The sequence below is a fragment of the Channa argus genome, chromosome 19 (assembly GCF_033026475.1).
Source record: "Channa argus isolate prfri chromosome 19, Channa argus male v1.0, whole genome shotgun sequence".
NCBI classification, from domain to species: Eukaryota; Metazoa; Chordata; class Actinopteri; order Anabantiformes; family Channidae; genus Channa; species Channa argus.
Genome location: NC_090215.1, coordinates 6,319,453 through 6,343,524, shown reverse-complemented (window position 1 = coordinate 6,343,524; position 24,072 = coordinate 6,319,453). Strand labels below are relative to the sequence as shown.

The following is a 24,072-nucleotide window of genomic DNA, read 5'->3' as shown; positions in this document are numbered from 1 at the left end:
TACATTAGCACACATTTTACACAAGTCTGACAAACACATAAACATTAGTACTTTTTGATATGATTTATGGATGTGAGACTCACCAGGAAAGTGGCAATGGCAGTGCCGATGATAAAGCCAGCAATGACATCTGACCAATGGTTACGGTATTCAGCCACACGATTCAGACCAGTGAGAAAGGCGAGACACATAAGCCCAAGAGACAGCATTGGTTTGGCAAGACGGGTGCCCTTTGCCTGCACCGTGCACGTCACATACATCTGTTAGGGAGAAGAAATGCACAGATTAAATAATTTGAATTCTTTGAATCATTTAGCCAAAATCTGACTAATATTTTTATCTTTATTAGGACGCATTTTAGGTAAGAATCCAATATCAGAATAGTGGCTCCCCATCAACGAGTTAACTCCAAATGTTTTACATATATCCATAGTCTACCAGGGATGATATATTTTTAAAAAGCTGATGTTGCAACAACTAGCAAGCCCATAGCTAAGCTATGCAGACAGAATCAGACCAATGACTGATCCCTGTGGAACACCAGAAAACAGAACTTGAATTCATAAAATAAGTTTGAACTGTCTGAAAAGTAAGGATGGCCAAGAGATTCCAGCCCACTGCTTAAGCCTCACAACTTAGATTGGGTCAACTGCATCAAACAGAGTGATAAAATTAAATAGTACCATAACAGATAATACTGCATATAAAAAAATAGTATTATAGATTTCAGTATCTGCCTCTTATACCACCATTTGTATAGTAGAGCTATTAGCAATGGAAAAAAATAACTACATGTAATGTGTCAGTCAAAAAACGACCTCAGAAGCATGTAATAAGTGACTGAATATCAAACAATCTGTTAGAAGCACAGGTAAAAGGAGCATGGTGGTATTTTAGACATAGGAAGGAGGTTATGAATGGAAGAATATGTGACTTTAAGACTGGAAACTGGTCTTCAGGTTTCCTATTTACTTTTAGTTTTTATATTCAACCATGAAAACAATAAGGTTTTGCCTAAACTCCTGGAAATTATGATTTTGATTGGAAAAAATATTTATATGGTACTTCCTCTTCTCCTAATGTATTATTTAAAACATGTTTTGCAATGCTACCTTAAAGCTGTGACTGTGTGTAAATATGAGCTGATATATAAAGTCTCTGTTCACATCATCTTTCTATTTTCTACCCTGTATTTAGAAAAGTGCTGGCAGATTTGTCACTGAATCTACACAATGAAAAAAAATATATGTGGGTGAGAAAAAAATAAGGAACAGAAACAGATGGAGAGTAATAGATAGAATGCAGGCGTGGAGCGACAGAAAAAGAAAAAATGTAGAGGTAGAGGACAATGCCTGGAGGGAGAGAGACATAACATAAGTGAAGTGAGGTGAAGAGAGGAGGAGAGAAGGTGACAAGCATGGAGAGGAGGGGACAGAGAAAGGAGAGGAGGAAGAACTGTACATATTGGAAAGTATATGACAGAGATGAAGAACTGGAGAAAAATAGAAGAAAAAGAAGAGAGGCAAAAAGAGAACATGATGGGGGAGGGGAGAGGGGGCACGAAGAGGACAAAATAAAAGACGAAGGAAAAGATGAGCTAACAGTAGGGGGGGCGTAATTTCCTCAACCAACAATTTTAATTGCCCAATCTAAAATCCACAATTCTTCCCTCATCATATATATATTATTACCATACAAATATAGTTAAGTAGTAGATATACAGTAAACCTGGGTTTTGTAGAATAATCAAATATCAATGTTCTTGTCACGCTATCAGTTTGTTCTTCTTCCTGCCTTTATTTACCCACTTTGCCCTTTTTGTCTGGGTAGTCAGAATGCCTATAAGCCCAATATCAAGAGAGTCTTATGTGACATTTCATTTTGGAAAAATCCAGGAACACTGGCCCCAATTTTGCATACAGTCAGTCAAAGCAGAGCAGCATATAATACTGACCTTAATTAAATATGTATATAATTCTGCTATGTTAACATCTTAACCACTTTAACAAATAAAAGTCTGACTGAAAAATACGAGTTAGGAAACAAGTGATCCACTAGAATTATTCTACTGGAGAAGAAATTTGTTGAATGTATGGAAGCAAACCATTTTGTTCTGTCACGTTACTCAGTGAATTAGCATTGATGACAGTTGATATGAACTGAGTGTTTTGTACATATGTCACTGCTAATAAAAAAGGAGAAAGACCATTCCATAAAAGATTTATTAGCAGTGAAGCTGTGTAGTCACGTACATGTACAAATGTAGAAAGCTTTGTAGTTTGAAACTGAAGACCAGACTTCTATTCCAAAGTTGAGTCCTTAAGCTTGCTTGTTATTCTTAATACTATGTGGTTAAAGCAATAGTATTGTTAGGGTCAGACAAAATTGGCTGACATCACACAATTTTTCATCTGGAACTATCAAAAACAGTGGATACCACTGTGCAAACAGTGATTTGGTTGGGTTTGGGCACGAAATAATGTTATAGTTTGGCTTAAAATCACAGCTTTCTCAATGTTTCCTGCCAACAAGAGTCTAAGTCACTATGTCATGTTCACTGCTAGACACCTACTAATTGGAATGCATCTCTTTTATTCATTTTGTGTTGGACAGGGCCCTCTGAAAACTATTTTGCCATATAAAATATATGTAGGTAACCCATTCTAAGAGCTGTAACAGGCACAAGCAAACAGATCACTTCACAGAGCCTGCATACCCAAACAGTTAACAAGGCATGTTCACATTGGCACTGGATGCACTGTAAGTCATGAGTTGCATAATCATCCATGTCAATGCAATGGATACTTTGCTGAAAGAGAAAAGACGATGGGGAAAGCACAGGACGGGAGAGGAAACAAGAAAGAAAATGAAGAGATGGGAAAGGAGAAGGAGGTGATGATTGTAGGAGTAAAAAGAGGAAAACAGACAACTGGTTTTATATTGGCACGGTGGGGAGGTGATAAGCCTGCAGCATCACCCTGCTCTCCTCCTCTTCCTCTCATTTCCTTCTGCTCTCCTGACCATCTGGGCCACAGATGAACTGTTGTAAATAATACATCATTATCGTCAGGGCTGCACACTAATCTCTATTTACAGCACAACCAGACACTATACAATTTTATAATTATTTATCATACATCAGTATTATAAGGCTTTCAATTTCAAGTCATGTCAGCTTAAGACTGATCACAGTTAAAACCACTAAATGCATGGAGTTTAGTTTCTGCTGTACATCAGAAAATACTTAAGAACATTCATCGTATTCGGTTTGGTTTCAAGTTGAAGACCTGAGATATCTCTTTTGACTCCCATACAGCCCTGCTCCAGAAATACCCACTGGAATGATTCACCACTGAAAACAGCCCCATTAAGTTCACTTTTTCCTTGATTCTAAGTGATGTTTAATGTTTATAAATTTAAATAGTGTCAGCTAAGGTAGAGAAAGATGAAAACACTGTTGCTTGTGATGTTTTATATGAGATTAGATGTCAGTCAGTTAAAGGACAGTCAGCATCTCTACTTTAAGTCTGAGGCCATGCTAGGAAACAATAGTTTGCCCTGTTCAAGTTGGGATTTAAATTTCAAATATCTCAGGAGCAATGGTTCACAGTAAAATCGACCAAAGGATTGACAGGCAAATTAGTAATGCAGACATTGTTTCAGACTGTTAAAGAGGTGAAGCCACAGAGGAAGGTGAGCCACAAGGCAAAGCTCGGATTCCTCTCAGTCTCAATGAACTTTCTATACACAGTGGCCTGGCTCAGCCTTAGAGATACAGAGAGTTCAGACATGCAGAGAGAGCTTAGAGTATAGCGTCTGCTCCTTCATATCAAAAGGAAGGTTTTCTGGGCAAATGCAACGGGGACGATAACTTGGTGAACACTTAAAACATGCTGGAGAAATTATATTTTTCATCTGGCCAAGGGGAAGCCTTGGGATCCCCAGATGGATAAATTGGTGATACTACAACAATACAGAGGGCCGGGGCACCTATTCTCTAACCTACATTATATCTAACTTTTTTCATGCTGCAGTAACTGAGTAAATCTTTGAACAACTAATCGGCAAATTTTGTATTACTGTACTATTTAAGTCAAAGGAAAGCTGGTCAATTTTCAGTGCATCACAACATTGGGCTGCAGGTTACAAAGCTTTGACCAATCAGATCGGAGGATGGAGCACCTCCGGTACTGTTTGCCAGCGCTGTGGTTCTCTCTTACTACTGAAACACCAGAAAACATGCTGTAGCTCTTCAGGTAGAACAGACGCACAACAGAATAAATTCAACTTTATTTTTTACAACGCAGGTAATTTTCATTTGAATGTATTTTCTAAAACAGTGGTACATGCATGAGTCACCATGACTGATTTCTTGTAGATGCAAAGCACACTCAGTAAATTTTTCATGGTACCAAATCTTGTGGTCTTTTGGAAGTGAAGTCAACACAAACAGACACTGTGTTTTCTGGAGCGTCAACAAAGCAAGTTGGAGCTTTTTATCAAGCAGGAAACATGTGATACATGCATGTTAATACATTCTGGCCTCGTTTTAGTGCCACAGCATCAACCTTGGAGATGATCGAGGAGCGAGACAGTGAGAGAGAGGAACAGACAAATATAGACCAGAAGAAACATGTTTGGCTCTAATTGCTGAATTGTGTTGGTGTCTTGATGGAGCAGACAGCCTCAAAGGGCCTAATTGTATTTTTAGAGTGTGCAATCTTTATCATGGCCAGATCAAATGTTTTAATTTCTTTCTTTTCTGCAAATAAATTATTCTTTATTTCATTGGATTATTCTGTACTTAAATATATGTTTTTCTGCAAGTAAAATGGAGTGGAGTGGTTGACCGACCAGGCTGTGAAACCTGCATTGCTTCATATGTATGTAGTATGACTATATTACTGCATTTTATGGTATTAGAATTCATGCATTAACCATCTGTTACTAATTGATACTCTATGATCTATTTCATTTTTGAATTCTTAACAGTTTGACTGTTCTGTGAAGTTTTTAATTCTTCAAATTTAACCCGAACAGTGTCTATGACATCATATTGCTGACACAGCTCCAGGTGGTACTTTGGTACTTTGGTACTTTGAGTTGTTAGAAAAACCCTGATGTTAGCTCTGGTTTACCTGGTTACCTGATGTTTTGGTAAAGATTGGCCAGAAAACATAATCATAAGGGAGTTAATAGTGAGACATTATAGAGACAGGCTTTAGCACGCAAACTGATTTGCAGTCTTTTTTTTTTTTTTTTTTTTGCAGTTCATCACAGTTCTGGTTGAACAAAACCTAACCTGTGGGTCAGTTGTGCATAATTGTAAATTGACAAGTTCATCACTTCAGTTGTGCATTGCAAATGGGGCAGATCCTCTACCCGCTGGCTGAGAATCATCAGAGTTAAAGGAATGTTAATGTAAAAATATTTCAGCCTCAAAATTAAAATCAAATTACCAATATACCAAAACTTTAATGAGGTACTGGAATTTCTTTGACTGCACCACAGAAAATACTGGTTCACATCTGCATCAAATGTACTTTAAATATACAGTTAATATGACCCTAACTATTCCTACAGTATTTACTGGTATCATCTTTGCTGCAATGTTGCAAAGTTTATCCAGCTTCAATTCAGCAAGCAAGATAGTAGTTTCAGCATTTATTTATTTGTGTGTGTGTGTCTGTGTGTGTGTGTGTGTATGTGTGTCTGTGCCTGTATGTGTGTGTGTGTCTGTGTCCATCGCTGGGTCAAGGTGATTTCTCCCTTTGGGTCTTTGTGGCTTGTATGAACGGTCACATGCTATTAATTTAACACTTAGATGTATAGAACAAGCTGGCCTTTGTAAAATGCACACCCACCCACACAAACACACAGATGCGAGTACTGTGGGGACAAATTGTTTCTGTTGGACCTCATTGAACTGATATTCCTCAGGTCAACATGATTTGTCTCAGCGGTCTTCTGAGTGTTTCATAACTGGGCTCACACATTCACCCGTACATCACTTTCAATGTCAGACATTAGCAGCTGTTGGCATGTTCACTATATCAGAGGCTTGTCACCTAAATGGAAAGTGTGACATGAAAAATTCAACCTGGGAAGACGAGTGTGAGCAGCTTGTCCTCAGCCAGGTGCTGTTTCAGACATCAATCTCTCTGTCTTGCCAAGTTCAAATAGTATCCTGTGGTATTAGTGAGGGGGCTCTACTCAGAATTGTGCTATGGAGTAGAAAAACCATGGCAACCATCAAACCAGAGCTGGGGACTACAAAACAAACTGAGACTCACAGCTGGAAAAAACTCCTGTAGACAAACACAGTCCTGTCAAACAGTGAACACACTCTCTGTCTTTGTTACTCTATAGATGCAACAATGTATAATCAATACCAGTCAGAGAGCATTGACATGCACACCCTCTCTGCATGGTGCTACCTCTGGTGTCCACAATCACGACACACAGCTGTTTAAATGAGAGGAGACAATATGTTTGATTTCTGTGAAGCAAAAAAAAAACTATGCTAGTGCATGCTGACATCAGCAATATTCAAATGACCAGCTCAACGTTTTTTGGAAATACATTTATTCACTGTTTTTTAGTGCATGAATTAGTTCAAGGACTTATGTCAAAATCACATCTGCAGGCTAAACATTTACATCACGTATATTAGACTTTACTTTTTACACAGCTTAGTAAGTTGCATTTTTATATTTAAAATGAACTATTCAACTGTGAAGAAATATAATACTTGTGCTGCAAACTCATTACTTAAAAAGATAAATATATCATCTAAAAAGAGAATTATTAGTCCCTTTGAGTGTTCTTGGGTAAGTCCCTTCAACCCTCACACCCCTGGATTACCATCCGTCCATTATCTATGCTGTATATCGTGTTAAGGGTCTGCAGCAGATCCCAGCTACTGGTGCACAAACTACACCCATGACAGGTCAACAGCCATGCTTGGATTTGTGCAGTTCTTCCTGGTAAATCTCCTCAAACCAATTATCAGGACTGGATGGGAAGTGCCTGGATGACCATCTTCAGGTCTGTCAACAAATGTCCAATGGGGTTTAAGTCGGGGCTTTTGTTGAGCCACTGAAGAACCGTGAGAGACTTGTCCTGAAGCCACTCCAGTGTTGTCTTGCCTGTATGACTTAGGGCGTTGTTGTGGTGAAAGGTCAAATCTTATCTGACAAATGATCATCCTTCAAGCAGGTTCTCCAATTTGTACAGAGATCATCTGATCTCTGGCTTGGGTTCTCCGTCACATCTTTGTTCAATTTCTCCATTCAGTCTGAAACAACTCTAGAAAGAGTCCCATTCGCTCCAAACTACATAAATTTCATAATTATTAAGCCCACTGTGCTTCTGAGGAGACAGTTCAATTCAACTTTATTTATATAGCGTCAATTTACAACAAAGTCATCTCAAGGCAGTTTACAGAATAAAGTCCAGACTGCACAAGTATGTAGAGGCAACCCAACAAATCCTCCTTGAGTAAGACCTAGGCAACAGTGGAGAGGAAAAACTCCCTTTAACGGAAGAAATCTCCAGCAGAACCAGGCTCAGGGTGGACGACCATCTGCCTTGACCGGTTGGAGTGAGTGGAAAGTGGAGAGAGAAAAGAAAAGAAAAGAGCAACAAAAAGCAACAACAAAACATTATACAGGTTGGTAGGATGGGTAGCTGCACACTGGAAACACACAGCTCCAGAGCAAAGGATACCTGCAGGAAGGGAAAGAGAGAGGGAGACAGGGGGAGAAGCACAACTACGGGACAGAGAATATAAAAAATTTAAAGCATGCAGTGGTGACAAATAAATGTATGGATAGAAAGAGGAGAGGAGCTCATTGCACTTGCGGTAGTCCCCCAACACTCTAAACCTATAGCAACTTACGTAGGAGCTAGTTCAGTTTGACTGAGCAGTTTTAACTATAATCTTTATCAAAGAGGAAGGGTTTAAGCCTAGTCTTAAAAGTAGAGAGGGTGTGTGCACCCCAAATCTGGATTGGAAGCTGGTTCCAAAGAAGAGGGGCTTGATAGCTAAAGGCTCTGCCTCTAATTCTACTTTTGCAAACTCTGGGAACCACAAGTAGGCCTGTATTCTGGGAACAAAGTGGTATAATCGGGCGATACCGTACTATGAGATCTTTTAAATATAATGGAGCTTGACCATTAAAGGCTTTATATGTAAGAGGCAGGGTTTTGAATTCTATTCTAGATTTAATGGGAAGTCAATGGAGAGAAGCTAATGAAGAAAATATATGATCTCTATTGCTAATTCCAGTCAGCACTCTTGCTGCAGCATTTTGGATTAACTGAATTATTAGGACATCCCAAGAGTAGTGAATTACAGTAGTCCAACATAGAAGTAAAAAATGTATGGACTAGTTTTTCGCATCACTTTGAGACAGGATGCTCCTAATTTTGGCAATGTTCCGTAGGTGGAAGAAGGCTGTTCTAGAGATTTGTCTTATATGTGAGGTAAAGGACAAATCCTGGTCACAAATAACTTCTACAACAACTAACTACATTGTTAGACAGCATATTTCTCATCTTTTATACAATAGAATAATTTCAGTTTTGTCTGAATTTAGTAGTAGGAAATTGTTGGATATCCAGGCCTTTAAGTCTTTTAGTCATGCAAGTTTGACTAAATGGTTAGAATCTTCTGGTTTCACAGATAAATAGAGCTGGGTATCATCTGCATAGCAGTGGAAGTTTATGGAATGTTACCTAATAATTTTGCCTAAAGGTGACATATACAGGTTGAAAAGTATTGGTCCTAACACAGAGCCCTATGGAACACCATAACTGACTTTTGTGCATAAAGAAGATTCTTCATTAACATGAACAAGTTGGAATCTGTCTGACTGATTGATAAGATTTAAAACAATGCAGTGCAGTTCCTTTAATCCCAAATCCATGTTCCACTGTTTGTAATAAAATGTTATGGTCAATGGTGTCAAATGCTGCACTAAGGTGTAGTAGGACAAATATGGACACAAGTCAATTATCTGAAGCCAAGAGAAGAACACCTTTGGAACTGGTACTTTACCCTCACCCTGATTTGATCCACTAAATGTTAACATTGAGGTCTAGAGAGAATATCTTTGACTTCATAGTTTGAGATTTGTCCTAATGTGCAGTGTGAATTGTGGGACTTTGGAATCTCAGGTAAGTGGGCTCTAAACTAAATCCAAATTATTTTTAACCAGTGTATGACAGACCAGTCCTCAAGGCTAAGGTGACTGTGGCACAAGTGGTGGAGCGGTCGTCCATCAATCCCACAGTTGTTGGTTCAATCCTCGGCTCCTCTGGTCACATGTTGAAGTGTCCTTGAGCAAGACACTGAAGCCCAACTCAGCAACCGGTGAGTGTTGGCCAGCTGCATAGCAGCTCCCTTATCGGTGTATGAGTGTGTGTGTGTGTGTGATTGTGAGTACAAATGGGTGAATAAGAAGCAGTGTAAAGTGCTTTGAGAACCAATAGGTAGAAAGCACTACATAAGTGCAGACCATTTACCATACCATAAAATATGGATTACCACAGCAAAGAGCGTGAATACCCATGTACAGCACTCCATTTTTGCCTTCCATAATTAAAAAAGTAAGTTTAAGAGGTTTTCTTTTTACTTCAGAATGGATGGTTTAAATAACTTTGTCAAACTGAACTTGATTTAAACCTTTGTAATGTGTGTTGCATGTCAGTAAAATGGTTTTATAACCACTAGGAATGACTAACAACCATAAAATCACAAGGCAGGTTGTTGGAAAAAAAGAAACTGCCATGCAAAGACAATCAGTGGACCAAATGATTCACACTTGCTCTTGGTTGTAGCTAAAAATGGCACAACCTTTCAGGCCAAAACATTACAATAAATAATGTTATGTCTGTGTTTCTGCATTTCTGCTACATTACCATTTGAATGGGGTAATTACAAAATCATTTTAATAAATCCTTAGGTTCAGCAGATGTTGCATGCAGTGTTTGGCCCTGGCATTGCTGTAATGACAGAGACAATAAGAGTTTGAAGAGGGGTAATCATCATCTCCTCAGAGCTGCAGGGTTTTGTGTGTGTGGCCTTTTCTGTGTGTACAAATTGCATCTACTTCCTAAACACTGATGGTCCAAAGCCACACATCCATCGCTCATGGGTACTTGAGCAGACTCTGGGCTCTCTGACACACAGAAAATGAAAGCAATCTGATCATCGGGAAGAATCAGAGCCTTTGTGGAAAATGTTTGATTTGTGGATAAATACATGGTTACTGACTGTGGGTTTACATTTCCAAGCATGGTGAGCTGACATTGAATGCTATAAAGAATGATTAATTTGCAATGTGCAATCTTAGTCTTAGTGTTTTGTCTGATTATCTCAACTAAAATTAATTTTAGAGATTACACTAAAATGTACATACAGCAATGTATATTATATGTGTCTATAGGCTTTACATAAATAACCCATGTCAACCAAAAGGGGGCATTGTAATGAACATAAATCCATAAGCCCTCCATTTTTAATGCCCATAAGGTCATTTGTCCTTAGCCTCTCATTTGTTGAACATAAGTATTTATTAAACAGTGCCCCCACACAGGAAGTCAGGACCCTTGCGCCCATGTTGGTGTCAGACAACAAAAAGTGGATTCTATCCCTTGTGGTTTTAAAATAGCAGTCAACATTGCAACTGAACTAACATAATGGTTTGGATAGGTTTAGACATCAGGGTTTGGTTAGGATTAGGGTTAAGAAAAAGTTGGTTAGGGGTTGTTAAAAAGTTTTGTTTCAATGTAATGATTCAACGCATGACGCACATGACATTAATTGTTAAAAGGGAGACAAGAAAATTGTTTGACACCGGACTCAAACTCAAGTCTTCTGATGGAAAGTCCTCTGCTATGTTTGACTCATGCATCCACCCAACGTCCTCTTGGCAATTGTTTCTGTGTCTAAATATCAGGAGACTTACTCGTCCTCCTTTAAGGCTCATCAACGTAACTTAATGTGACTGCAAACAATGTGAGAGAAAATAGTTTTGGTACTTCTTAATATTGAAAGGAGCAACACCAACTTTGGAATTGTTCATATGTACAATATGCTTTAGATGAGGATGGTTGTCTGCATTAACATACAATAATCAATCCATATTCATTAAAGTTAACAGATTTCTACAGCCTTGCTTACATCTGATATATGTGAGGGGAGAGTACTCCCCCAAAAAATGTCTTGAAAGCAACTCTGTCTCTGATTGCCTTCATGTTACATAAGGCAGTCAAATCAGAATTTAATCGGGGAGTTAAATGCAATAATCTCATTAGACATTACAGGGATAACACGCAAGGTCATGCGCACTAAGGCCATTACTGGAACAGCACAGTGGTCAGATAATAGGTAACAAAGACTTTGACATAAGGTGATTAGAGGAAGAGGATGCTTAAGCAAAGCGTCCGGCTCCATTTCGCTGACCTCAGAGTATCCAATTAGTGTTCAAATCCCAGTCACTGGACTGGTGTCTTAATTGTAGTTCATTTCACAGTTCATAAAAGTTTTTTAATTAAGACTACTGAGTATTTCAAAGTACACAGCTAAATTCATGGTTTAAAGGAAGACAGGCTGAGAGACTTTTCTTATGAAAAAATTACAAAAAAAAACAAAAAAAAAAAACAGAAGAGACAGTGAAGTATCTGAGCTACTACTGATTGCCATAAAATATGGGATGAAATTGTAATCACTCTTGGGGTCCTCCCACACAATATTAACCCATATTTTTGTTTTATATCCAAATACCTGCAAAACTTCCAGCATTCCTATTAGTCTTCAATAGTGTTCTTGGTGTCAAACATCAGCATGGTAACAAGTTGCTTGCATGGTCAATATGGCAGCATGCAGTAACTGACAATTATCACTAGTACTGTTATTGTTATTGAACATGTTAGGATGATGACAATATCATCATTCAACCACAGCCTAGTACAGGACTGACTGAGTAACTATGTATTCAGAAATGTTTTATTTGATTTGAAACTTCGCATATACGACTGTGGTGCAGGAAGGTAGAGCGGTTGCCCACCAATCTCACAGTTGTTGGTTCAATCCCCGGCTCCTCCGGTCACATGTTTAAGTGTCCTTGAGCAAGACACTGAACCCCAACTTAGTTGCTCCCGGTGAGTGTTGGCCAGCTGCATAGCAGCTCCCCCATCTGTATATGAGTGTGTGTGTGTGATTGTGAGTGTGAATGGGTGAATAGGAAGCAGTGTAAAGCGCTTTGAGTGCCAATAGGTAGAAATGCGCTATATGCAGACCATTTACCATATAGAGATTATTGAATTAGATTTTTTTTTTACTTTTGTGTATAAATTTGTAAACATCAAAAGAGCATACTTCAAATCAATCAAGATAAATGATTTCGAGTACAATAGTTTAATAGAAATTATCTGTTCTAGCCCATTAGCTATAGAAAAATCCCTGCTCTAGTGGGCACCACAATGTAATGTGGTTTTGGCACAAAAAATACCCCCTATGTTACATTTTGGCACAAACAAGGTTGGGGTTAGGAAAATATTATGGTTTTAGATTACCACACATCTTAATGATAATATTGGTAGTAGGTACTAAGTGGCATACTAAACCATATCTATGGATGTAATTTTTAACCCCTCTCTTTTCTAAAATCCACTAGTTTCAGTCAGACTTTGAGAAAGCTTTGATTAAAAACAAGGTAGCAGTGAGTTCTCTTTTCAGTTAACCACTCAACCCTGCTGCATCATCCTTGGATGTTTTTTTCTTACGATGTGGTCATAACTTTTCAAACCATTTCTGGAAGGAAAAGCAGGTCAAAATTGATTATGACCTTCAACATCTAACCCATTTTGGTACTGCAATCACAGTTTCAATGTGTGAAATCACTTCTAGAACTTTCTAGGTTAAGGTCAAATTGACTACAAAACTTTTTTCAACTTGCACTCAGATTTTAGCAGTTATGGATGGTGACTCTTGCTAAAAGTTGTGAGAGTTGAGCAGAAACTGAGATGTCCCGGGAATCTGTCTGCTTCCTCTGAGTGAATATTCGTGTGGCTGACAAATCTGCTGCTGGTAGTCAACAGCTGAACAAGCTGCTTTGTTTTGCACACACAATTTTGCAACATTGTGTGTGTTAAAGCAGTTTGGGTTGAATATGACTAAATACATTTTGTCGCTCATATTCTCAAACATGCAGAAATGTGACATTTGGTAGAGGAAGCTGGGAGTTGGAAACACTACATTTGGAATTTGTGTATAAATAGAATAACTTCACATCGTTTTTCTCAGCTCAGGATATCATCTGACACTCAGCCCAGATTATATATAACCTTTTCTTACTCACCATCAACACTGATGGTGACTGATGTACAAATTAGGTAGATAGATAAATATGAGAGCAAGAGAGAGAGAGAGAGAGAGAGAGACTGAGCAGTAAATAGAGTATGTAATGACTCACAGCCAGGTAGAGTGCAGCATAGACACTGAGTGCAGCCTCCTTAGATGGGAAAGTTTTGCGGGCCCGCAGAATGTCGTCCTGATTTCCTGTGCAGGCCTCCTGGTGGCTGATATATCGCAGAGCCTGCTGGCAGCCCAGTGCTGTGTAGTTTGGCTTACACACAGTCAAGAAGTAAGGCGCAAGGTTTCCTGTCACTACCTGGCCTGCGTTGACAAAGATGTCAACAGTGAAAAGGCCGAAGGTGTAGACTCCTGAGAAGAATAAGAAAGAAGAATTAAGACCGGAAAGGTGGATGTTATACAATAAATTGGCTGGTTGAGGTGTCAGACTGTGATATTTGTCCAATTTTATTGCACCCTTACCATCTATTAGCCCCTAAATTAGTCTAAGCATAGGATTCAAGGTCTAGATAATTATTTGTTCACGCTTTTTAGTGCTGAATGAAATGTGTACCGGTGTATTTTGTACAGACAATACTGCATTATTGGTGTGTCCAACTACATCTAGATAATACACTGCATACTTGGTTAATTCCAACAAATTGTCCTTTTTCAATGTCATCTGTCACTTGTCGTTTTTGTTCAAAACATGGTCGGGCAACAGATTATACAAACTGATTTTGATTAGGCAGCCTATTAATCCTTAGTGTGGCTGGACAGTCTCATACTGTGTGTCTGTAAGAGCCATCAGTACAATTTTTGCTTCTAGAGAGAAAACAGATTGATGACAAGCAAAAATCAGCCGATGCATCTGTTGACATGTTTAAACTGAAACAAATTAGAGACTGAAATAAATCAATTAGAGTAATTTGACTGTAATGTTTCAATAATATCCCTAAAATAACAAAACAAATCTGGTTTAGTGACTTACAGTGAGTGTAGTATTATTTATTCCAAAGCATGTATAGAAAACATCTGCAACAATTTTAAAGTTTAATTGCCTCAGTAATTTTTTCAAGGAAAAATGCCAAACAATTGCTGTTTTAAGCTTTGAAAAAGTGATTTTCATGATGATTAAAATACCTTTTAGGGACTGCCGGTTGGACCAATGCCACATTTTGAACCCTGTCTCCTACAAAGGACATTCTTATGCAACTAAACTGCAAACAACATTCTGTTTTTGTGTGGATTGTAATCAGTAGATGGAATATGTTCGGAAGCTACATATTTTTTAAAAGGATGAAGACCTAAATTTGTACTTGCAGTTTAGCTGTATAAAAATGTATTATTTTTTAGGAGACAGGGTTCATCTGAAGAGGTCCCTTTGTGCTATGACACATGCCTACTTTTACTACTTAGCAATATTTAATGCAAATAAATAAATAAGTAAATAATGGAATCAAAGTGGGTGATTAAATATTATTAAATAATTACAGCCCTAGTTTAACTCCACTACCATGGTTACTGGCTGCACTAAACCCGTATTAGACTATTCAGTCTGCTGCTCTCCACCCACTCAAATGACTAATCTTCATTTACAATAAATGGAATGGGTATACTAAAGTAAACATGATTGGCTCTGACCAGGCGATAATTTGAACCTGACGTTGCTCTAAAACGTAAACTGAGACACATTACCACCTGAAACACACGAATCCAAAACAGCCTCAGTGTCAAACTCTGCACAGAAGAGACTGAAAATTCAAGTAAAACACATTAGCCAAAACAATTTTTTCACTTAACATGGCTTAAATCGATGGGTTTGTTTACTGCTGATGACAGGCTGTTTAATCAGATCTCAGTGAAATAAGGATGGAATTTTTTTTTGGTGTGGTTTTTTTGTGGGTGCTCTGTCACACAGCAAGCTGTCGTGAACTCAAGACAGTGGTGTTAAATAGCTGTGCAAGCTCATCAGAGCGGCAGTCGTTCTCTCTCTCCTTGCTGTTACCACTGACCTCCACCTGCTGTCATGTTCACACTGGAACACTGAAGGCAGATGCATCAACCTGGAGGATTTTGTGTAGTTTGTGGAGTCTTATGTTTGTGCATCCCACAGTGTAACAGGACTGAAAACATTCACAACACACCAGAATCACTGAACTCAGCTTAGTGGTGTGGACCAATTGAAATTATTTGGCAACATTGAGGTTATCAGATAATACCACCAATTAACCAAAGGTAACAATTATCCTAAGTCTTCTTAGGGGTAACAGCCCTGGCTGGGGGAATAATGTTTTCAGTTTGTCTGTCCACAAGTACTTACCCATTTACAATCCATTTTTATGAACATAATCTCAACATCACCTTGAGAGAATTTCTTAAAATTTGACACAGATGTCTACTTGGTCTCAAGGAGGAACGGATTAGATCTGGTGGTCCATAGTCATGAACTGATTATCATGTGAGTGTGGACAAAAATGTATGTAAACTGCAACCTGGTTGGCCAGCAAATGCACACAACAAGCCATAATTTTAGTTTACATAAAAATTTGAAATTACATACAGTAATAATTTTCAATAATCTTAATCTTCCATTTTCAATAATCCAGCACGATCCATTCCATGCAAAACCAGAGAGTGTAACTCCTGTCTCCCACTCTGCCTCCTTCTTCTGTCCCTTATCTCTTTAAAGTTGAGACACAGACAAAGTGCTTCATAAAACAAGGAGGACGAGATATAAATCATTTAACCAACTCGCATTTTTAGAGCGAATGAGTTCCTTTAACGCCAGACGAAGACTGTTTATCCCACGGTGCAGACCTGCTCGTCCTCAAACTATGGGATATTGCAGAAAATAAAAAAAAGTCTGACGTCAACAGAGACACCTCAGTACTAAGATCAATCTCTTGCTGCTCAGCCATACCAAACACACAATGTGTAGCAGCCATCCAGGTGCCACTGCTGTCCATTCATTCTGCTCTTAACCGAACAAGTCAGCCTTTACATCTCAGTGATTGAAAGGCTTTAAGAGGAATAATTGCTTCCCTTCTTTGAGAGCCCAGTACTATGTCACACTAAATTACCAAATAGGCGCTTAGTCAGACAGCTCTTTCTCGTGCACACTGAAAGGGGTGTTTGCCATCCCACAAATACACACTCACATATGCTTCCAGAATGCATTATTTGGTAAGGCAACAATAACTGCTTTCTCAACCATTGTCAAGTGTCTGTGCTGCTGCAATTTCATTCAATCCAGGCTTTGAAGCATATTTAGCTGGAAGACATTCATTAAGACAGGCAGCAAGGCACCACAGCTGTTGAGCAAGGCAGGTCTTTGTTCTTCTTTCGCACAAATTGTTTAAAATGTCACAATGTCTAAGGCATTGTCGCTCCCATTCTCATTTCTCATCAGCCACACAAAGGAGCAGCGTGAAGCTCCAGATGCTGACAGGTCCATTTCTTAATAAGCATCAAATACATTCTGTCACAGCATCATGTGACTCACTTGCTGAGCGCAGCTCATTGTTCTAACATTGTCCCACTTTTGCCCATGTGAACATAGAAATGTGGGCACTCTGTGTTTTATGGAAGACTAACACTTGCTAGCTAACCCCCACCCCCACATTCTAAGCCTGGCAAGCTTTGGGAACACAGAGAGGGACAACCAAAAATTGCTTATTAGGGCATAAATCTAATTCAGTTTGCCTGCTTCAAACAATGTCATGATCTGTTACAGAGCTGCTGTGTACCCATGATTGTGTGTGGAACCTAAGCACACATGTCTAAATTGTGTGTGTGCTCCTCAAGTTTTAGTCTATATCTTTATGTCTTTCTCTAGTTATGTTTTAGTTCAGCACCAGAGATATATATATAATGACAGTTTTGGTTCTTTTAGATTGAACAGAATGTTACGTTCCATTTTTATGGTTAAGGCTACAATTAGGGTTATGCATTTAGTTGCAATAGTAGAGGTTAGGCAATACAATATTTCAATGAGTGTCTTCACAAGAACAAGAGTGTGTGGGTGTGTGTCTTGGAGGTTTAGTTGGGATGAAGCAATGCACCTCTTTTTTGATTCTGTGCCAGACTCTCCACAATGCAGCAATGTGATGCACAATCCTGTCAGTTTCAAAGTTATCACCGCTTTCCAGACTTCCCCTGTGTTCACAAAGACTTTAATGCAAACAGGTCATACCGTAGATAGAGACCTCAGCACACTGAGCTCAGTGTTGAAATTGGTAATGTGACTGTTACAAGGGCAGACACAGCATGAAAATATGGATTTACCTTAATGTATTTACCTGCAAAAGATTAAATGAGGACTTTTCCCCTTTGGGCATTTAAGTACAATCAATATAAACAGTATAATACACAACACTATCAGTGGAGTCCTTAATATTTGTCCAGGACAGGACAGTTCACACTTTGAGACAGTTTCCACTAAATGCCCCTAAAAGAGTCTTTGATGGTCTGGAAGAAGCACAAGCAGCCCCTGAGGGCCGACAAAGGTTAAACTATGTACAGCACTGACTGTGTCTAAAGCAGTGTATTGTATTTTCCATATCTTAAGCATAGCGGTTTTATGATGCTTACATTTTTGCCTGGGGCCCCAAAATACTCTAGGATTGCCACTGCACCTGTGGACAATACAGCCAACAACTGGTAGCAATCCAATGTTTTGGAGGCAGAAAATGCATGTGCATTCTTGTCTTATGATGGACACTCGGCCACACCTTAAGTTTGTTTGGTAATGTTTTCACTTACCTTTTATTTTAAGTTTAGTTTCTTGCTATTAGGTTTAAGTTGTATTAATGTAATTTCTCTTTTTCCTGAGTTAACATTCTGCTGGTAAGGGGATGTTGGCCATCCAAATAAAAGATTGGAGTGAGGCCTTTATCAACTTTGAATACTTTCTACTGGGCCCGGATTGTACCAAGTACCCCGTTTGACCCAGGGAAGGGACAATTTCTTTAGACATATTCTTTAGATATAATAGGTTATTAACCTTTATTTGGTTCATTATTTTGTATTGCTTTTGCATATTTAAGTAATTGGTTAATGTTACTAAACTGTTTGTCTAGAGTTTGTTTATAATTTGTCTAGTTACAGTTACGTCTACCCCTTGTGTGTCATATCGGTTTGGGCAGACAGTATATTTGTTGCCCATTGCGTGTCACTCAAGTTAGGTCAGTTTTGTCTCTGCTGTGGTTAGCACTTGTCTTGTAATTTTAGTTTGAGTTTAGTTATATTTTGTTGACCTCTTTTAGGGCCCACATTTTGTTAGTAAATTCAAATTTCTTTGTATATGTTACATTTGGCTAAATAAAACCCATTTTCTTTTGCAACTTTATTCCTGTGTCTACCAGCTCAGTCCCTGACATGTTAATCATTTGTGCTAAAAAGTGTAAAGATCCAGGATGGAAAGGCAAGGACAATTTCTACTATAGAGCCTAAAGAGGGATTCTTAGGTAAAACAACTGTGTAAAAGTAAATCTTTAGTTTTGTAAGTCTTATTCACTTTTTTATGTCAATGGTGTCAGTCATACATATTGAATATCTTTGTGAGAATGACTGACAGTGACTAGATTTTAAGATTAAGCCTACAATATTTAAAGAACACACAGTTAACAATTTTTACACCAATTGTCATTACCAGCTGAGCCAGACCGGAGCAGACCAGGTCCAACCACATTCAAAATTAGCTCTATGGTCTTAGGTTTGTGATGGCCGTTAGTTTGGCCTGTGAGAAGAGGAAAGACATCCATAAGTGTGAACCTTCATCTATGAGAGTGAGCACTGTTTGCAATTCACCAAGTTCACAACTATCAATAAAGACAATATTTCTAACCTGATAAAATACAATCATCCTACATGTCTTTATTATTGCATATTTTAAATATACAATGTGATGGTGGAAAGTGTAATGGCAACAGCAGTTGTCTGATGTCAACTGGGGTCCAATCAATGAAACGAGAATGGAGGTGTGGTTTTTTACTTGACTTATAAAAACTGTGTTGGTTTTCTATTGAAAAGCAGCATCCGCTAATCTGAGCAATGCCTACTGTTACTTTTTCCAGCATCATACATTTTTGATTGGTGTTTATAATAAAGACATGACGGATCATGACTGGTTGTGTTTGATGAGCTTCGAAATACTGTATTTGTTGATATTTTTGACTGTCAGAATAAATCACATTTCAAGAACAATTACTGTAGAAAACCAGTAAGTTGTAAACAGTGGCATTACTTTTTCTTGCAACTGTAAATCAGATTGGATACATCCATATAAGTGAGGTTGTAGCCAAATGAAAGGAAATATATGTTAAAACAATTTCTTTGTGCTCAGCATCAGCAACAGTGAATGTGGGCAGTTTCACAATGTCTAATGTACCACATCTGACAACCTCACAGACAACCAAACCAAACCATTAGGTAGATAGGTATTTTACATTTTCTTACTCTATTCATGTATCTATAGATTCCATTGCAGATCACCAGATGTTCTATACTGAAAAACTCAGTAAATAAACTCTCAGGATTAATGTTCTTACAGTTTTTTACACTTGGGAATTGGTTCCATGGTTTAATGTCTTGTCATAATTAATATTAAGATCAGAAACAAAGGCCTTTGTAAATTAATTTCTAATTTATATGTATTCTATCTTGTCAGACAAAGTAAATGTGGTCCAAGGGCAGTGTTCTGACAGCCAGATGACATCACCTTTGGAAACTCTACAGTGCTTTGTTGCTGAGATAAAAGAGTTAAATCTTATTCACATCTTGCAGAGGCTTTCTTCTTAAGATAGTGTGGGTGCAGTGATTACACTATTATTCAACTTTTTTCTGATCAGAGAGCTTGATCAGTTTGATGCTGAAAGTGCTCGGCGCTGTGAAATCCTGCTTAACAAAAAATAAATAAATACATCAAGTCAAATCAACATGGGTACTAGCTATCCCCCTGTTATCTTTAACCACTTATCCTGTTCAGGGTCAGTGGAGCCTATTGCAACTGTCATTGTGTGAGAGGTGGGGTACAGGTCTCCAGTCTAACTCAGAGCCAACATAGAGACACATACACATACAGACAACCATTCACAATCACATTCACACCTACGGACAATTTAGAGTCACCAATTAAACTAACATGCGGTTCTTTGGGAAGGAGTATCCAGAGGAAACCCACGCAAGCAAGGGGAGAACATCAACGCAGTGGGGCCATAGCTGGCAGGCAGATTTGAACCTTCTAGCTTTGAGGCAGCAGTGCTAACCACTTCACCACCGTGCTGATTAGGATGGCTGCAACCTTTAATATAATCAATTAGATCTCCCCACATAAAAGTATAACTGCCAATTTCTCTAAAAATCAATAGTGTTTGTGGACCTTCGACTAGCCACAGTTCTGTAGGGAAATATCAACAGTTACAATTCAACATTTTTCCTGTACTGGAATAAAATATCAAGCTGAATTATTAAGGTTAAGGTTTTTTTTTCTTATTCTGACTGATTATGTCTGCAATTACAGCCATGGTTTGGGCGATTTAACTCCAACAAAGAAAAGTGGGCCTAGTCCAGGGTCCGGGGGCCCAAAAAGCCCTAAAAGCTTATTGCATATCAACAGCACAAGGTGTGTTCTAATTTAAGAGAAAGTACTGTACGTTTGGAAAACCACCACTGGACACCAGCATTAACGTGCACTTAATGTGGGTCCTGTTTTACCGCCAAATCTCAAAGACCTTACTCAAAAACGGGCCCTTTGTCTGTGGTTGTTTCTAAACCAGCATTATTTAAGGCAAGAACATGCAATGCATCATGCATTAGACCAGTTATTACCAACTGTCGACTCCATTCAGACCCAAAGATGCTACAAAAGACTGTCTGGAGCAGTTACTGTAGGCAATTCTGTTAAAATTACTAAAAATCAAGAATCGGAGCACAGTGTCAATCTCAGCAGAGCTCTGTGAGTCTTTCAGTTGCTGCATCTCTGTCTGCAAGTGTAAATGCCTGTTTGTAGGAGACAAGCAAGCAGGTAGGTCATGCAATGAACATTTGCAATATTAAGCCCCATTAAAAATCTAATCACGGGCACTTTGAATAAAATTACCTGTAAGCTTTGAAGGACTGGGAGAGGACAACATATAAAGAAGTACTTTGGGCAAACATAAAGAGACATTTTCATAGGGGAGATGTTTGAAGTAGGGCATGAATGCAGTTGCAGACTAGAAAGGTTTTACATCTTAACAGAGGATGTGCAGTCACAGAAAAGTTGACTCTTCTCCGTAAGTTCACTTTTTCTTTCCTGTCAAACACACACCTGATCAAAGACGTTAGTCAATGTCGAATTTGTTCAAAAGGTTTTGTGAAAAGCAACCAAACCAATGGGAAAATTCAACAAGTTTACCAGTTGATTTGAGCCAGAATAAACACACTGTAAGTCTCAATAGATGCTGAGGGTGTGTGGCTGCTAAATAACTGGGCTTGGTCAAAACAAACCCTGCCACATTTGCCTGTTGGGTTCAGTTAAGCTGTTCAGAATTCATTATGAAACAAAGAACAGACACTTTAGATGAAATTACCCATGAGCTGTGAGGGAGATGTTTGAAGGCGGGCATGAGTTCTGAAGAGCTAAAATCTTGGCAGGGGATGTGGAGTCACAGCTTGGTGCTGCCATCAAGAGTGCACCATGCCTAGGCTTAGTAGTAGATAAATCACTTGATATAAATGATTAAGTCCAGCTTTTGGTGTTTGTGAGATTGTACCGTTCAGACTGAAATGCTGAAATTAGAAAAAGAGTATTTCTAAAATAAGTTACAGTTAAAGGTGAAATCTATAATACAACCCAGACTGTAAGTATTTGAAGTTTTAACACTGTAATTGTTATCCAGGCTCTCTGCTTTTACACATTTAATAAAATATAGGATACTATATTGTCCCAGCTTTAAGTTGAGCAGGTTTTATCAGCATTGAAATAACTGAATAGTAATGTTGTGGTCATAAATTAGCCTACAGATTCCATCAGCAACCAGGTTCTATACATATAGTAACAAACCCAGTACCCGAACACATTTATATAAATGTATTATCAATTTTAAAGTCTGACACGTAAAACAGATAAACATGTGATGTGGGATAAACCATACAGCCATACACATCTGTCTTCACTGAAAGGCTGTACCCAGTAGCTGATCATCGACTGACGGGGCTTTAATAGCTTCTATGCAGTGCAGCTATTTCTAGTATATAGTACAAATACATAAAGATAGAAGGAAAAGATCCTGTGACATACGTAACTTTTGGTAGAGCTGACTATTTTCTCACTTAATTTATATTTTATTTCAGCATTACCTATTTGGGTTTAATAAAAAGAAAGAAAATCATGGTTTATAATGTATAGGATTCATCATTATACAGGATTTGTGCCAAGCAAAGGTGCATCACAAACCACTCTTTAAAACACAAAATCCTCCACAGCAAACATCGGGCAAACAAAGGTTAATGACAACAGTTGAAGTGTGTGATCTCAGATAAACTCAAAGAAAACCTATCAGTGGGCATCATGGTGCAGTATTTACTCGTATCAGAGGAGAGCTTCACCTCTACTGTTAAAGTAAAATGTGAGCTCTTAGTTCACCTTACTCGCTCTCTCATGACTAATTTAAATGTCACTTTAACTCACAGCTGCTGTCAATATCCTGCATTTTGTGGCATAAGATAACTTTGTCTGCAGCAACAGCTTGGTTTCTCGATATTTTCTCTTCCTTCATTTCCCTCTTATCACGTGGTGAGTGAATGTATGTGACTGTGATCATGTCCTCTTGTAAAATACAGCTATATTGGCCATTTGTAGCTGCCAAAAATGACCAAAAGACGCATATGGCAAGGTCTAGCAGCTATAAGACCTTCATGTACTGTAGTATTTAGGCCTGATAAGTTGAGGTGTATAGATGGGTAAAAAATTACAGCCGTTTTCCAGAGGAGACCGGAGATTGAGCCCAGTGTATAACTACTGCTTTTTACTGTCATTGTAACTAATAACGTGATGCATGTCATATGAAACACATCTTTTTTAAGGCAAACCACATTTTATTCACTAACCTTAACCTATTTTATTTATATGCCTACACCTGCCACCTGCAATTAAGGGACCTGGTGGCTCATGGGGATTTTGTCAAACTGTGCAGGACAAATTGTATTTCTTTTTACATTTATTTTAATGCTGTTATTTCCTGAACACTTTTTTCACAGCAGGTATCAAAACTGTGAAGTACTGCAGAGAAATCCTCTCCCTATGCTTTGCTTGTTTTCAGATTGCATGTGATGGTAGAGACGCTCAAGGACTTTTGGAAACACCTATCCACATCCCCCTGCTACTCATCAATGAAGCAGCTGTGAGGAGGTGGAGTCAGTCCTTCCTGGGTAACATCATCACTAACGACTTGAAATGGGAGACATCATCATCCATCATCAAGAGGGCACATCAAAGGATGCACTTCCTTGGACTGAGCTACAAGACGACCGTCGCCACTAAAGTCTGCACCTAGTTCTATCAAGCAATCATCGAGAGTGTCCTCCCACATCCATCACTGTGTGATAAACCCTGCTGCAAACCTCTGTCCATGCTAAACGGGGAATTGAGTGTATCATGTCGACAGTACCCTTCACACCACCCATCACCCATACACTCACAAACACATAAATTATATGTGTGCAAAATG

At 38.6% G+C, this 24,072-nt stretch overlaps 1 protein-coding gene across 4 annotated transcripts in view; it reads right to left on the bottom strand.

Moving 5' to 3' along the window:
- Positions 1–24,072, bottom strand: part of LOC137104878 (phospholipid phosphatase-related protein type 5-like) — a 109,470-nt gene that overhangs the window by 25,197 nt on the left and 60,201 nt on the right. For 3 of the 4 annotated variants that reach the window (XM_067486691.1, XM_067486694.1, XM_067486692.1), the window contains 2 exons: positions 13,482–13,732; positions 84–260 (listed from right to left, as the gene is read on the bottom strand). In XM_067486691.1, coding sequence (XP_067342792.1) covers positions 84–260; positions 13,482–13,732 — 428 coding nt within the window. Of the gene's footprint in view, positions 1–83; positions 261–6,628; positions 7,729–13,481; positions 13,733–24,072 lie in introns of those variants that run through there. The other variant, XM_067486693.1, reaches the window with a different exon arrangement.